Genomic DNA, 16139 nt, shown 5'->3' with positions numbered 1-16139 from the left:
TATATATATATATATATATATATATATGCGCATATATCCACTAATGAATGGAAAAACGCGTCTGCGTCATTGCAGGGGGTGGCGTGATAGCACTACAGAAATGCAATGAACGGCCGGTCAGTACAATGGAACAAATGGCATGGAGAGCCCAGCTCGGATCCTCACCTCTGCATGCTCGTCGTTGGTCGGGCTCGAGTCGCCGGCTGTGTGATGGTAATTATCGAAGGTGCTGCCGGTTTCCGTCGTTGTCGTTGCCGTCGCCGTTGGTGTTGTTGTTGCTCCGGGGCCAGTGCTTGTCGTCACGATAGTTGCCGTTGCCGTCGGAGAGGGACGGCCCTGCGCCATGCAAGAGCCATGGTCGGGCAGGTCGGTGGCGCAGGATGTCATGGTTGATAATTACCTATAAAAGCTTGTCGCACTGCAATTCAAATTGCAATCATTCTCAATGCTAAAACAGTATGCAGGAGAATGCATATGCCGTCACCATGCTGATTTCTATTTGCAATTCTAAGCCACTAAGGTATCGTTCTACATACATATGGATGCAGAGAAATTTTAACATTTAATTTACAATCGCCGTCGTCAAATACATTCCGGTTCTGATTTTGCTGATGCGGGATCAATCTAATTCTTGTCAATTTACATGCAGAGGGGAACCCTCAGAATGTCGTATATATATGAGCCCGCGCCGTAACGTACAATCCGTCATATAAGCGAACGTACATACAGTAATGATCAGCCGCTCTTCTGCGTTATGATTCAATTGGTTGTATTGGTTGTGTAACTCAAGCTGGATGCTGCTGGAATGTCAATGAAATCTTGCGAGCGCCAAAAACGCGTCGGCACGTGATCAACGCGGTTTTAGTGCTGAACGCGTCGCGGACTCACGACGAGTTCAACTCGCCTCTCAGCCACACTCGCGACCTTTCTAGCTCCCTTGCCACCTCAGGCACAGGCGCATCTTCCTTGCCGCTTCTGACGATGAGTTCCTCAGAGGAGAACTTTAACCTTGACGCCATCTCGGGTTCAGGCTCAGATTCGGAGGGCTACGCGCCCGCACCCAAGAAATCTCTCAAGACCGCGCCAAAGGCGAAGCCCGCGTCGAAAGCAGCGAAACTGAGTACAAAGCCGAAAGCTGTTCCAAGGAAGAAGGTTTTGGTGGATAAGAACGATAATGCAGACTCTGATACTGAAATGAGAAACTCTGACGACGACGCTGGACCTAGTGCTCCAGCCCCCGCTGCGCCTGCAAAGAAGAAGACTGCTTCGGAGACGTACACAAAGGTTGTACATGACACATCCAAATGTGAACTTAAATGCTCATAGTCTATCCAGCTTTCCCAGCTGGAGCATATTCTGAAGCGACCTGATTCCTACATAGGAAGCGTGGAAACCATTACTCAACCTATGTGGGCGTGGGATTCAGATAGAAAGCTCATGGTGTACAAAGAAATCAAGTACGTTCCCGGATTTTTTAAAATTGTAGATGAGATCCTTGTCAATGCGGCCGACAATAAGGTAGGTATCCTGAGCATTCTGCTTCGACGCATATATTCACTACTAGTCACTTAGATCAACGACCCTAGCATGGATACGATCAAGGTTACCATTGACCCGAGAAATAATGTCATTTCAGTTTATAACAGTGGACGTGGTATTCCCATCGAGATGCACTCCAAGGAGAAGATCTACATCCCGGAACTCATCTTCGGGCATTTGTTATCTTCTTCCAATTATGACGACGACGAGAAGAAGCTGACAGGAGGTCGCAACGGATACGGTGCCAAACTCGCGAACATCTACTCAGTCGAGTTCACGATCGACACTGCGGACAAGAATACGGGTCAGAAGTATGTACAGACGTGGACAGATAACATGAGCAAAATGGGGAAGGCGAAGATCACAAAGAATTCGCGTGGCGAGGAATATACTAGGGTTACGTTCAAGCCCGACTTGAAGCGTTTCGGTATGGACTCTATCGATGAGGACACTGTTGCCCTCCTCAAAAAACGTGTACACGATATTGCGGGCACTGTAAAGGACGTGAAGGTCTTCTTGAACGATGAACGATTGAAGATCAAGAATTTCAAGCAGTACGTCGAGCTCTATCTCAACTCAGCCGCAGAACAAGCGGCGGATGCGTCAGGCGGAGCAGCGCAGGCGAAGCAGACTATGATATACGAGCAGATTGGGACGCGCTGGGAAGTCGCGTTCGCCGTGTCTGAAGGGGCCTTCCAGCAGGTCTCCTTTGCCAACTCGATTTCTACGGTCAAAGGGGGTACACATGTACAGTACATCGCTGATCAGCTTGCGAAGAATCTCGTCACGTTTATCTCCAAGAAGAACAAAGCTGCGACGGTGAAGCCTCCGCAAATCAAGAATCACATGTGGATTTTTGTAAATGCCCTAATCGAAAACCCGACTTTCGATAGTCAGACGAAGGAGACACTGACCCTACCGTCGGCAAAGTTTGGCACGAAACCGTCTTTGTCTGAAGAGTTCATGAAAAAAGGTGAGTCTTTCGGAAGAACATGATCGAAATTACTCATGCGATTGCCTACAGTGCAAAAATCGGTGATCGTTGACCACATCCTGAACTGGGCAAAATTCAAAGCCGACCAGCAACTCAAGAAGACTGACGGCAGCAGACGCAATAGGTAGTCATTTTGCTCATTTGCTTCTCTCCATGAACCCATAATCCCTCTGACGGTGGAACTATAGGTTATCCGGCCTCCCGAAACTCTCGGATGCTAATAATGCCGGAACAAGAAAGGCCTCCGAATGTACTTTGATTTTGACTGAGGGTGATTCGGCGAAGACGCTGGCAGTAGCAGGGCTAAGTGTCGTCGGTCGCGATAATTATGGTGTATTTCCTTTGCGTGGCAAGCTGCTGAACGTCCGAGACGCGAAGCACGATCAAATCATGAAGAATGAGGAGATCCAGAATATCAAGAAGATTCTCGGGCTGCAGCATAACAAGGACTACAAGGACGTGAGCGGTTTACGGTACGGACAACTCATGATAATGACGGACCAGGTAGGTGAAATCGCTACTTAAGGAGGACTGCTCATGCATGGCATTACAAGGATCACGACGGTTCCCATATCAAGGGCCTCCTTATCAACTACTTCGAGCACTTTTATCCTTCGCTGTTGAAGGTTCCTCACTTCCTTGTTGAGTTCGTCACGCCAATTATCAGGGTAGGTATATGCAATAGAGCCCTGCTATGTCACTAATCTCGTGACTAGGCCACGAAAGGCACCCAGCTGATCGAATTCTATACCATACCGGAGTATGAACAGTGGCTAGAAGAAACTCCGAATTCTGCTAGCTGGAGGGCAAAGTACTTGAAGGTCAGTGTCTATCTTGATGATGCAGGCAACCTCTCATGAATCTTCAGGGTCTAGGCACGAGTAAAGACGAGGACGCACGAAGATATTTCAAGCTAATGCGCAAACACAGAATTGCTTTCAGTACCATTAAAGAGGGTGACCGGGATTCAATCGAGCTGGCGTTCAGCAAGAAGAGAGCTGACGATCGAAAGGAGTGGCTGCGGCAGTTCAAGGTAAATATTGCATGTTACGCTGTTCAAGGCTAATTTCTGAGCTATGTCGCGCAGCCTGGTACTTTCCTTGACCATACACAGGGCGAAATAGGGTTTACCGATTTCATCAACCGGGAACTCATCCTATTTTCTATGGCTGACAACATTCGTTCTATCCCGTCGGTGGCAGACGGATTGAAGCCTGTCCAAAGAAAGGTGATATGGGCATGTTTCAAGCGCAAACTCAAGGGTGAAATCAAGGTACCTTCTTTCCCATTCAAGCTGGATTGCACTCAGTGTTGAACTACCTAGGTCGCTCAACTTGTTGGCCACGTATCGGAACATGCACAATATCATCATGGAGAGCAGAGTCTGATGATGACCATCGTCAATCTCGCTCAGGACTTTGTAGGGGGAAACAATTTGAATCTTATGATGCCAAATGGTCAATTCGGCACTCGTGATCAAGGCGGCAAAGACCACGCCTCTGCCAGGTACATCTATACAGAGCTGTCACCCGCTACACGAGCCGTCTTTCATCCCGGAGACGATCCTCTCATGAAATACTTGACCGATGATGGTCATTTGATCGAACCAGAGTACTACATGCCGACTGTGCCAATGGTCTTGATCAATGGTGCCGAAGGTATCGGGACGGGTATGTGGACTCTCTGCGCACTGGGCTTGACCTCATGATTTATAGGCTGGAGCACAAATATCCCGTGTTACAATCCCGAGGATATCGTCGCGAATCTCCGTCGACTCATGGCTGGCGAAGAGCAATTGCCTATGTTACCATGGTGGCGAGGATTTAAGGGTACTATCAAGAAAACTAGCGATTACAGGTACGATGTATCAGGGATTGTGACCAAGCTCGACGATACCACGTTCGAAATCACGGAACTTCCCATCCACAAATGGACCCAGAACTATAAGGTGGAGCTTGAGGCTATGTGTGGCGAGAAGGGCGATGGTCCTGTGAAGGTGACGTCAGGTGTTCACTGTAGCTTGCGCATGCCTAAAGTTTTCGCAATAGGACTACAAGGAGTATCATAACAACATGAACGTACATTTTGTGGTTCACATGGAACCAAAAGCCGTCGAGAAGGCTGAGTCGCAGGGCTTGCTCGAGTTCTTCAGACTCACTGGCAAAATCAACACCAGTAACATGATCTGTTTTGATTTTGAAGGAAAGATCAAGAAGTATAATACTCCCGAAGAGATTATCGAAGATTTCTATCCTCAACGCCTGGCCTACTATCAGAAGCGAAAGGTACCTCGAATTTATGTTTTTTTAATGGAGTCATCTTACATGAGATGCTTCTTAGGATTTCATGGCGAACGAGCTGTCTGATGAACTAGACAAGCTCAATAACCAGATTCGGTTCATCCAAATGATCATAGATAGGGAGCTAGCTGTCTCCAATCGCAAGAAAGTGGACATCGTTGCCGATCTGCGCAAGAAAGAATTCCGACCATTTCCTAAGGTCTCAAAGGCCAAGGCCAAGGCCAGCGAAACAACTGAACTTGTGGAAGTTAACGAGGACGAGGAAGATGAGGAAGATTCCGGGCCCGCCGGTAGTGCTTCGGACTTTGACTACTTGCTCGGTATGGCGATCTGGAGTCTGACCAAAGAGAAGGTTAAATACGCCTGACTTTTCTGAGCTTCAGCCGACGTTAATTTTCCCCTAATATAGATGGAGAAATTACGTCAACAAGCAAAACAGACAGAGGGAGAGCTCTTGATCCTTCTTGAACGCACTCCGATTCAGATCTGGCAATGTGATCTTGATCGGTTCCTTGAAGAATGGCGGGTGAGTGCCGAATAATCTGGTGTACATTTTAGTCGTGACGGTAGTATAGGCAACTTGCGAACAATGGGACGCGAAGATTATCTCCGCAGATGCAAGTGGGAACAAGAAAGGGAAACGCAAACAGCCTACACTCAAGGCAGCGATGAAGAAGGCTGCTGGTGATGACGATTCTGAAGATGACTTCAAGCCGACAAAAGCTGCAGCTAAGGCCAAGAAGACTACTGAGCCTAAACCAGCACCAGCGAAAAAACTTCCTCAAGCCGATCCCTCGAGCTCCAAAGTAGATGAAGACGAACAGAAGAAACCTGTGGCGAAGAAACCTACGAAAAAACAAATCAAGGACGACCCAGACTCGGATTTCGAAGTCATCCAACAGAAGCCTGCACCCAAAAAGGCAGCTGCGAAGAAACTCGCGAAGATAGAGTCTGAATCCGAGCTCGAGATGATCGACGGACGTCTAGCATCAGCGAACAAGGGAAAAGCCCAGGACTCCGATATTGAAATGATTTCGCTCGTATTGAAGGATAGCGACAAAGGTAAAGCCCCTGCTGTGCCTAAACGCAAGAGGTAATGCCACGTTCTAACATTTGGCGATCACTCCTAACTTAATGATTGCAGTCCTGACGCTGAGAATTCCGATTCTGATTCTTTTACTGTGCCCCTGAAGAAAAGCAAACCAAGTCCTGCTCAAGCGACAGTAACAGACTTCTTTGACAAAGTGCCGACAGCAAAGAAGACTACAGTCCGGAAGCCATCGTCGAGCAAGCCTGCGCCTGCTAAGAAGACGGCGACGAAGGTCGTGGACAGCGATGATGAGGATGAGCTGATGGACGAGGATGATCCTCCACCACCACCCGCTCCGAGGAAACCTATCGCCCGAAAGCCATCATCAAGCAAATCGGCACTGGCGAAGAAGCCGGCCACGAAGAAAGTTGTGGAAAGCGACGACGACATATCGGCAGATGAGCTCGCGGCGGTCGCCCCGATAACCACTCGTAATGAAGCACCTAGACGAGCAGCTAGAGGAGGGGCAAAGAAGTATATTGAGATTCCCTCGTCATCGGAAGGTGAAGGAGGTGGCAAGGATGGTTCTGAATTTGAGGACTTTGATTGAACAGGTACCCTACTCAATGCTCACGCTTGCTCTCTCCGTTTGAGTCCTCCTGCGTCGTTGTTATATATGCCACGTTCTCTTCGAAATTTTTGTAGCTTTATTTGTATCCTGCGATTAGACTTACGAATTTCACGCCCAATTGAATGCTTGCGAGTAGGTATTTAGTACGCGCCCATGCTTACATAATTTGATGTCCTTACAAGTTCGCGTCGCTCGCGGCGCGTTCTCGTGCTACAGGACATGCTAGCAGTCCGCAGGCTACCGCGCGTGTGCGCCAGGCTCTCTGGGATTCGGGGAAATGCTTCTCTCGAATCAGTGGCGACCGCGTCATCAGATGCCATAGTTCCTCCTCCGACACTGCTCCCAACCTCAGCTCTGACTGTAGACCCGACACTACTGCCTGCATCTGAGAAGACAGAGGCATCTCGTTCAGAAGATACTGCTCAGGAAAACGGAAGGAAGCCTCGGCGGGAATGGCCAACTCGTCGGCCTCCCATATCTTTACAGCGTCCCCGGGAATGGAACAGGCCGATCGCGAAGGGCGTCTTGCCAACGTATGACTTCGCGCTTGAGTATATAAGGGAAGATTCCAAGGCTTTGAGAGAGGAGCTGAAGGAAGTCAAAGCTGCCCTCGCGATAGCTCGTTCTGGGAGCGAGAGCGACGAACAGTCCTTGGCACAACTAGAGGAGAAAGCTAAGATATTGGAAATTCAGAGCGAAATAAATCTACCAAATGTGCGATGGAAGGCATGGAATGGCATGGGTGAGTTTTCTTTTGTCCATGAACAGTCCAGCAATCTGTAACCTGAGTGACGTCGGCAGCGGACATGCGAAAACTGGCCTACAGACACCTCTTGGAGCAGAGGTGGAGGGAGGATGGCCCCCTTGACTTGCTCGTATGTGATTTCCTTGCTGGTCGGTTTGTGTTAATCGTAAATTGATGAAATTTATGCAGATGGAACGTGTTCACCAAATGAACGTCGTCCCCGACCTTCTCCCGTCGCTAAATCCCACCCTTGACCTCCGTATAAATTTCCCGGAGCCACCTCCAAAGGACGTCTACTTGCGATCTCGTGTAAAGCGCCGTTACCAGAAAGTTGAACCCGGCGTATTTTTACTGCCCGAACAGGTGTGTAGCTCTTAATTAGGGTGAGCCATTCAACTAATTGAACATGTCAGACATGGAGGCAGCCCGTGTTATATACGACTGTGTTCCACACCGACACTCGTCTTTACACTCTGCTTATGCTAGACCTTGGTATGTAGATGAACTGTATACAATAGCATTTACTGACAAGTATACAGATGTGCCGGACCCTGAGAAGCAGTCGTTCCAGTCTTACCTTCATTGGTTGCAGTAAGTCTCCTAATTAGTGAAAGATAGTGAATGCTAATGGCTTTGGTTCGCATGACTCCGGTGCAGGCCGAATGTTTCTCTATCCGCCTTCTCCCCTTCCCCCATCCCATTATCTACAACCCATACAAGATATATTCCCCCGCATCCACAACGTGGTACGCCTTACCACAGATACGTCGTTCTCCTTCTTCCACAGCCTTCTACGGAGCGGATCTACGTACCGGTCCCATCTGATGCAGATAGACTGGGCTTTGACTTCCGTGAATTTGCACGGCAATACGGTCTCGATGGCAGCAAGGGTGGCGGTGCGCATATGTGGAGGGAAGTTTGGGATGAGACTGTCTCTAAGATTTACTCCGACGTTCTCAGTATGTTCCCCCACTCTTCTAGTGTGAGGTTGATTTTGACTAAGCATCCACTTCCTTGCAGAAACTGGGGAGCCCAAATTTGGGCGTGCGCCGAAGCCTGATCTTTACGCCGATGTCAAAGCTACGAAAAAGTATGTGTAGGGTTAATATCACTATCGTATTCGCCTTAGATATCTCCTATTGGTTTTCCAAAATCGCATTGTTGCTTCGTATGTGCTCGGAATGTGAGATAGCTGAACACGGCGGAGTCGTTGTGCCGATCTAATAAAAATTAAGTTGCCTGAATTACACTGACCGAGACCTCGCCCGGCGGCAACTGCACGCCATGGGTGCATGACGAACAGGTCCCGTATAGCAACGGCGCACGCACCTTCCAATCTTTGTCTTTTTCAAATAACAAATGTTTGCAATGAACCAAGCTCTATTCTCATTTGCGATATGAAGACTTTTCTTGAGACTTTTCACAGTCTGAGTGGTCCTACTAGTACTCAAGTCTCTTAATTGTCCCAACTTGTGCTTCTCCATAGATGGAGCACGCACTTCGTCCTACTATTCACCAGTCGTCTCCTCTGGACACCCTCGTTCGCCGAACATCTTCTCGCAGAGGCCCGTTGACTATAGTAACTCCCGTAACTCCAATCACTCCTCCAAGACCAGGAGACGCCACGGCGTCTGGATGGGCTCAAGACTCGCCCATCCTACATACACGTTTCCGGACCTCCACTACCACATCCCTTGCCTATTCGGACCATGGACGCTCTGGGAGCGATGCACACTCAACATTCTCGTGGGCGGCGAAGGATGACTCTTTTTCTGAAGATCAGCAGAGTCGCGGGCTGCATCCTCTCGTAGGTGCTCGTCCGGGTCAGAACACCAGAGGCGAAATACTGGTCGAGTCTGTTTACTCTCAAGTCAGCCACGACAGGTATGCCCCAACCGGATCGTATCGCGACTCGTCTGGCACGCCTAAGCAGCGCGAGCCACCATGGCAGCCGTCTGAGGAGGCTGTCCCTATTGTTGTTGTCTCTGACGAGCCGGACCAGCAGTCAATCTGCTCAGGATGGCCGGCCGCGCCCAGTCCTCCTTCGCAGAGCAACACTGGTCGGATGCCATCTCGTGTGGAAGGTGGCATCAACTTTTCGAGGCCTAATCTGCCACATGTGGACAGATCGGATGGACGCAAGCGCGAAGTCTTGCGACGAAATCAGCAGCGAACATCGCCCTCGCAGCCTGGCTCATCACATCAACCTGGGCGATCCCCCCTTGGTCAGTACGAGCAACATGCCGACTCGAGTCGGCCCTCCACGAGCATGAGCATGAACAGCCGTGATACACCATCCCCGCAACCTCCGTCGGTCAGATCAGTCAGTCCAAACGCGTTCCACAATCCCCGCTCTCAACCTCCCCACGCCGTCGAGAACAGTGCTGCTGACATGCAACTGTCAGTCTCGTCGTCAACATCGGCCCCTCCGCCGAGGCCACAGCGGCCGTCGCACCTAAGCCTGTATTCGGCTTACTCATATTATCCTCCGGATGCCGTCGGAGCTCTCCCTCCAAGTCCAAATGACCAAACTTCGCAGAAGTCACTATCCCCCAGCAGTCTCAGTCCAAACTATGTCCCCGGATCACGATCTCCTACAGCTACCTCAACGCCCCTTGCAACCGATGTCAACAATCCCCATACGCCGCAGGACTATTTGCAGCTTGGGATCCAGCACCACGAAGCGAACCGACTCGTGGAGTCGGCAGTGTGCTTCGAAAAAAGCGCGACGCTGCAAGGCGGATGTCCTGTAGGGATGCTGATGTGGGGGCTGACACAGCGGCACGGCTGGGGTTGCGCGAAGAGTGAACAGGCCGGATTCCGTTGGCTGAGACGCGCTGCAGAAGTTGCTGTAGAGGACCTAGAGGGCTCGAGGCAAGGTATGGATGCCGGTGCTGTGAAGGTCAGTAATGCTGCGTAAGGATGTCTTGAAAGAGATGTGCTGATGTCCCCGTGTGTAGACGGAATTGGTACTGGCAATTTATGAGGTCGGCCAGAGTTTCTTACGAGGATGGGGTGTGGAGAAAGACAAGGCGATGGGAGTTGTAAGTGTGCTACCTGAAGTCTGCGTCTCGTGTTTTCACCATGTTTTCCGCCCAATCCGCAGAGCTACTTCAGAGTGGCTGCTCGTCTTGGCGACCCAGATGCCCAGCAAGAGCTCGCCTTCTGTCTTGCCAACGGGAAGGGATGCAAGAAGGATAAGAAGGAAGCAGCCAAGTGGTATCGTGCCGCGGTGAGTGCTTCTAGATGATCCTGAGATGGTGTCAATCTGAACCCATTCTTTCCCAGGTCGCCCAAGGCGTGAGTGACGTTGGACTTGCATGGATATACAAGGAAAAATACCAATGAGCCCAACCCGAGCGTTAATTAATTATCGTCGTCTTGTCCCAGTGCTGAGCTTGTTTGTCTGCGAGAAGCTACCGTTGGGGCTGCTCGGTTATCTCGATACCTATCTTATGCTGTATTATCATTCTTCATGTAGGTGCACTTGGAGCCAATGTTTCTGCAACACAGGTGCTTCTAATTCCAAGACTCGCCGCGTGGGCTGTCGGGTGTATTAAGTGCCACCACGGAGGGTTCCTGTGCACATGCTTAAATAGGGAATCGGGTTTCCATCTCTGGATGATCTGCCCCTGGGGTCTTGCCGCTGCGTCTGCACACGCTCCTCCGTCCGTCCTGATCCCTCTGTTCCGGGTAAGTCACTGAAGCTAATTGTCGGACGAGGTCCACTCAGACTCGTCGGGACCTTTGTGCTTCAGCTGACTAGAGGCGGCGACAGTGAGGCTACAGACTTGCAGTGCCAGATAATTCATCTCCGCACGGGCCACGGCTCTCCAAAAACCGGGGTGCGTCTGAAGTTGCCCACGAGACTCACTCCACTTGCCGGGCTGCCAACAAAGATCATTGTCTCTGGCAAGTCTCTGGGTCTGGTTTTAGACCCCTTAGGCTTTAGCCCCTCGGGCCATGTCTTTATGGACAAGACCAACCTGCGAGCCTGGGTCCGAGTCGGGAGCATTTCTCTAAAGTGTGACCACCCCAATAGTACTGATCTAGATGTTACGCGCTCACATCTGCTCTTCATTAGATTCTAGACCCCCATTAGAACGGCGATTGAAGGCAGTCCGACGTGCCGAGTCCGCTGTACAATGAACTGGTACCGTTCAACTTGGAGTCTTTCTCTTCAGACCAATCACTGACACTGTACGACCGTTACAATGGAGGAACAACAGGTATGTCTGTGCATGTTATCCTTATCCCTTCGTAGCCGCTCAGTGCAACCAGTCCGGCTGGGAGCATTCCCTCAACGCACCCATGACACTATCCCAGCTTGACTACGATGTGCTGTCCGTTATCGTATCTCACCTACGCATCCGGGATGCTTTCAATCTGGCGCTCGCCGCACGCGAATTTCAAGATGTCGCCTTGCGTAAGGCCCTGGCGGTCGTGTCCATACGAAGCAACGATCACCTGGCACAAGTCCGCGCGTACATGCTTGCAGACGTTCACGGTCGCTTGCAGCACATGCGCGAGCTGACCGTGCACCTCACGATCTTCCTGCAAGGTGGTAACTACGTTAATCGCGACGATCCGTACGGTGCTAGGACACCAGCCGGGCATTTGGCAGACCTCTTGGGGCAGGCCCACAATCTGAGACGAGTCTCCCTGTCTCCCGTGGATATCCTGGTGCAGTCCGAGCCGCGTGTGGGGAGTGCACTTACTGCGCTTCCGCTGCTCACGACCATCGACCTAAAATGCTTAGGACCCAATTCGGTCGATCTGCTCGGACAAATGCAGAACAACCCGATCACTGTCCAGCTGGGGTGTAACTCCACACATTTTCTCCCCCTTATCTACAGGATGTCTGCTATGCAGTCGCTGCGCACTATGCAGCTAGAGCTGTCCATGGGGTACATGGGGCAGGGCACATTCCCTGCATCTGCAGATCACCGTCCCCAGTGGCCCACAGTGCATACACTGATACTGTCGTCCTGCGACGCATCAATGACCGAATGCGTGCGCGCATTCCCTGGGCTGCGCGTATTGCGCCTGCTGGGCTTCGACCGGCATCCGGAAGTTCGCCCCACGATATGCTGGCCGAGCCTCGATTTCGTCGAAGCCGACGTGCAATACTTCCTGCATTGGCACATCTCCTGCCCAGTTCACCACTTGTCCCTCCATCCTGTCCTCGCGAAACCCAGGATACAAGTACAATGGAGCTATACGGAAGACGGGGGAAAGTTCCTCCCGACTGCGCTGAATGTGATAAAGAACACATCACCTGTAGTGCTCACTCTCAGCATCATGCCATACCCCCGCTTGGCGGACATGTTCTGGACCACCTTGGTCAAATTCACACCACGCCTGCGCTGCCTGGAAGTCGAGCTCTGCGAGTTTCGGGACGCGGTAGATCTGTACAGCAATCTTCTGCTGTGGATGGTGTGTTGCAGTGTCTTGTGTGCACCAGGATGACCTTTTGACAGACGTCTACACACGCAGAACACCACGCTTCCCATAATGGGGAACTGCACCGAGTTATTGCAGATTGACATCCGTATCAATCCCACCATGGCTCGGTACGTCAACGATGCGGGCCGCTACCTAGGCCCAACCACTGCGCTAGAATCCTCCTTCGAAGTCGCGCAGGAGTACGCCCAGCTGGTCGTGAAGCATATACCCTCTATCCACCTATTGTCCATCGGCTTCGCCGCGAGGGTTATCATCAATGGGCCTAACAGGACTTCGTTTCCGCCCTGCCCATGGTGGTGGCGGGTCGAATTCACTTCGGATGGTCGCGTTCCACAGCCTATTGAGCCTGACCTGGCGGGGCAGATCCGATCCGATCTTGCTATAGACATCCGGGATTAATATGACGCATCATTCGGACGAGCTCCGGTCAGGTTTGCTTGAGGGCACTGCGTAAGTACGTACGTTGTGCCAACAGATTGATATCACGAAAGACACCGATCTTGAACAGTTGTATATATGGAATCTATATCGCGCATTGTACAATATCCCCTGAATGTAATTTCACCGTCTCTTCCTCGGAGCGGCAGACATGTCATTGGCCGTACCAAAGTCTGCGACTAGTCATTGTTATACGCGTTTTCATGCAGGCACCTTTGACTGTCCCCGGTAGGGGCGTATAAATAGAGGCCATAGCACGGCAGCGACCGATCGACAAGAACGGTTACACCGCTCAGTAGGTAGCCCATCACATTTACGGAAGGACGTAAGCCTGAGACACATGTTGTCTCAAACCTTTCCTCGACTCACGCATTTGACATAAAGCAAAAGGCAGCTCGTTTATGGCGATCCGGGTGAACGATTTGTGAGATTGAACAGTTTGGACTTGACGTCACTACAACTATCCCAGGTTCGTAGTATGCTCTAGCTGTTATCAAAGCGTCATGATTCAATGGTAGCACAAATGCCGTAGAGGTGCGTATAGTGCCGCATGTGATAAAATATACCTCGACAATAGAAGGAGTTGACGACGGCCAGATGCACCCATTGATCAAGCTGACATACTTTCTGTAAACACTGGGTTCAGTACGCATACGCGCAACGATAGCCAACATCAGATCCGTAGGCCAGATGTAAAAGTTTGTCGACCCTGCATGAACATACGCGTGCCCCTGTCACAATACCCCAGACCCTCCAAGGTCATAACATACTCCAGGACTCACCCTTGGCTCGGACCGCATACATGAACGAAGCCAGTGTGTCCACCTCCTTCACTGCATGTTCGCGGAAATGCCTCTGCGCCACCGCGGCGAGCATCCCGTGCACGTCGTCGCCGTCCGCCAGAATCGGGACAACGGAGAGCTCCGAGCCTCGCTCGTCCTCGATTAGCCGCGCACTCCGCCGCCGGCCAGTCACATCTCTCCGTGGTCGGTTCGCGGGCGTAATAGATAAGGACGGGGCTGGGCTGGCAGTAGACGCGTGCCTGCGCCCGTGGCCGCGTGGTCGGAGGAGAGACGAAGGTGGTGGGGGATCATCTGCAATCAGCGGGGATGGGTCGACGTCGGGGACGAGGTCGAACTGGACAAGGTATTCGTGGAGCACTGAGAGGGGCAGCGTGGAGAAGTCGACCTAGGTACGGAGTAGTTGGGCAATGAGGAGGAACACGTTAGAGGAGCATTGGAAGACTTGACCCACAGACGGTGCCCAAGCCACTCACCAACGACGCCTCTCCGTCCGACCCCAAACGCTCCTTTCTCGCTGCATTTGGTCCAGAGGTCACAGAGATGCCTGCGTTACCACTGGTGCTTGCCGACACGCCAGCTGCCCCGTCCACCCTCTTCCTCTTCACCCGGGGCTCCCCCTCCGCTTTGTCGGCAGCGGCGCGCTTTGTTCCTGCAGCACTGGACGCGGGTGCGTGGTATGCTGCGTCGTCTGCTTGTGCATTTGCTTTCCTGCGCGAGCCTTGTGGACGGGAGCGCGATACGGTCGCGCTTGTGGGTGCTGCCGCTGCCGTTTGCTGCGTTGTAGGCGTCATCGTTGTCGGAGCCATACCAGAGTAGCGTTGTTGCGAATGAAGGTGTGCGCTTCTGGCTAGCCTTAGCGTCCCAGGATTTTGTCAGTGGCCCAGCAATGGCCAAACGGACCGCGGCCGCGTCCAGAGTTTGTTGCTAATGCCATATTGTGGAAGTGGGAATGGTTTCAAAGGAGAGAAAGGTAAATATGCAATCGGTGAAACTTACCTATTCCTTTTGTTTACTCAATAATTGCGTCAAAATCGAGGCTTTATATATTTACAACGTCATGCTTTTGATTCGCCACGGCTTTGAGCGAGCTCACTGCTCCATGCTTCCTTTGCTTCCTGATAATCATTTCCTTCTAGTGCACCGAAAAGACTTGCAGGACCATTTTATATCCACTACAACCACAAACACGCCGCATACAACTGCCTTGGCTTGACTCACATTGTCAAGTCGGGATCCTACTTGAATTCAGTAGCATCAGTCCCTAAGCGAATTCTGATCCCACATCCACATTCTGGCTCTCGGAAGCTTGTCAACTCATTTCCATACATCCGCTTTGAAGATGAGTCTGTAGCTCACATAACCTACAGAGTCATCCCAAGGACTACGTCTAATCGCATCTCTTGGCTTTTCAATTGCATACTCTTGCCGTGATAGACCCGTGGTTTCGCCGACGTTCAGCTGAGGATATCTCTCTGGATCTAGTCTGTCGTCTATTTGTTATCCTGCAGCGTTGCATTCTCTATCATCCCAGGCTCATCGGCGGATGTATCGGCAGTCACTGGGACGCTAAAACGCTGGCCGTGTATTGTGCGCAAAATACGTTCCCACTTGTGGTGCAGAATGTTCTTTTTTGAATCCGTTCTATTTAATTGAAGTGTTAGGGAGAGTCAGATTCTGAATATCATGCTTCATGGTGCGAAGAGAGTTGGATGGTTGGGTGGCTGAAGGACTGATGGGAGGGCCCTGGGATGAATCACTGGTTCAGCGTCTCGAACGATTCCGCCTTCAGGCTGATCTGAAGCTGACTCCATTATGGACTATGTCCCTGGGCGACATGGATGATCATGTCTAACCTAGAGACAACAAACCACACCAAGATTTTTTTTTAAAAATCAAAAATCAAAACAGACTACCAAATAATATCGCGGCGCGGAATCCGGACCTGCAGTGGGACTAACAATGACGAGGACAAGTGACGCTACATTCACCGAGCCACTGTGTCGCGAAATGCCCGTTCAGGCATCGACTCGACTCGATCACGCCACCGATCGAGGGCAGGCACACCGACGGTCTCCTCTTGTGCACTACACGCGCCGTCTCACTGAGTCCCGTTCTTGGTGATGGGAATGCTTTCTGGTCTCCGCGCTTGCCAGTGTCAGGTGTGGAGTGGCTTCTGCGCGCGAAAACTATGGC

General features: G+C 51.2%; 5 protein-coding genes across 5 annotated transcripts; 4 read left to right on the top strand and 1 right to left on the bottom strand.

Annotated features, from left to right (window-relative positions):
* Positions 1 to 981: 981 nt before the first annotated feature.
* Positions 982 to 6473, top strand: FIBRA_08613 (uncharacterized protein; the record flags this gene model as incomplete). The annotated part of the gene is made up of 16 exons (XM_012330249.1): positions 982 to 1287; positions 1336 to 1518; positions 1573 to 2512; positions 2564 to 2657; positions 2722 to 3037; positions 3088 to 3201; positions 3250 to 3354; positions 3402 to 3566; positions 3621 to 3806; positions 3858 to 4203; positions 4249 to 4529; positions 4582 to 4818; positions 4874 to 5185; positions 5243 to 5359; positions 5409 to 5926; positions 5978 to 6473. 16 exons carry the CDS (start codon positions 982 to 984, stop codon positions 6471 to 6473), a joined length of 4716 nt encoding a protein of 1571 aa, XP_012185639.1.
* Positions 6474 to 6713: 240 nt separating this feature from the next.
* On the top strand, positions 6714 to 8339 carry FIBRA_08612 (uncharacterized protein; the record flags this gene model as incomplete). Its single annotated transcript, XM_012330248.1, has 7 exons — positions 6714 to 7236; positions 7296 to 7369; positions 7429 to 7602; positions 7653 to 7731; positions 7779 to 7830; positions 7897 to 8198; positions 8260 to 8339. 7 exons carry the CDS (start codon positions 6714 to 6716, stop codon positions 8337 to 8339), a joined length of 1284 nt encoding a protein of 427 aa, XP_012185638.1.
* Positions 8340 to 8725: 386 nt separating this feature from the next.
* Positions 8726 to 10587, top strand: FIBRA_08611 (uncharacterized protein; the record flags this gene model as incomplete). Its single annotated transcript, XM_012330247.1, has 4 exons — positions 8726 to 10141; positions 10200 to 10283; positions 10346 to 10471; positions 10528 to 10587. 4 exons carry the CDS (start codon positions 8726 to 8728, stop codon positions 10585 to 10587), a joined length of 1686 nt encoding a protein of 561 aa, XP_012185637.1.
* An 866-nt stretch (positions 10588 to 11453) lies between these two features.
* Positions 11454 to 13104, top strand: FIBRA_08610 (uncharacterized protein; the record flags this gene model as incomplete). The annotated part of the gene is made up of 3 exons (XM_012330246.1): positions 11454 to 11468; positions 11521 to 12675; positions 12736 to 13104. The coding sequence occupies 3 exons, from the start codon at positions 11454 to 11456 to the stop codon at positions 13102 to 13104; spliced, it is 1539 nt and encodes a 512-aa protein (XP_012185636.1).
* A 499-nt stretch (positions 13105 to 13603) lies between these two features.
* On the bottom strand, positions 13604 to 14737 carry FIBRA_08609 (uncharacterized protein; the record flags this gene model as incomplete). Its single annotated transcript, XM_012330245.1, has 4 exons — positions 13604 to 13630; positions 13710 to 13852; positions 13914 to 14331; positions 14420 to 14737. 4 exons carry the CDS (start codon positions 14735 to 14737, stop codon positions 13604 to 13606), a joined length of 906 nt encoding a protein of 301 aa, XP_012185635.1.
* Between the last annotated feature and the right edge of the window lie 1402 nt (positions 14738 to 16139).

The sequence above is a fragment of the Fibroporia radiculosa genome, assembly GCF_000313525.1.
Source record: "Fibroporia radiculosa TFFH 294 genomic supercontigs, scaffold1229, whole genome shotgun sequence".
NCBI lineage: Eukaryota > Fungi > Basidiomycota > Agaricomycetes > Polyporales > Fibroporiaceae > Fibroporia > Fibroporia radiculosa.
The sequence above is the reverse complement of the archived record's forward strand: the minus strand, read 5'-3'. Positions and strand labels throughout refer to the sequence as shown.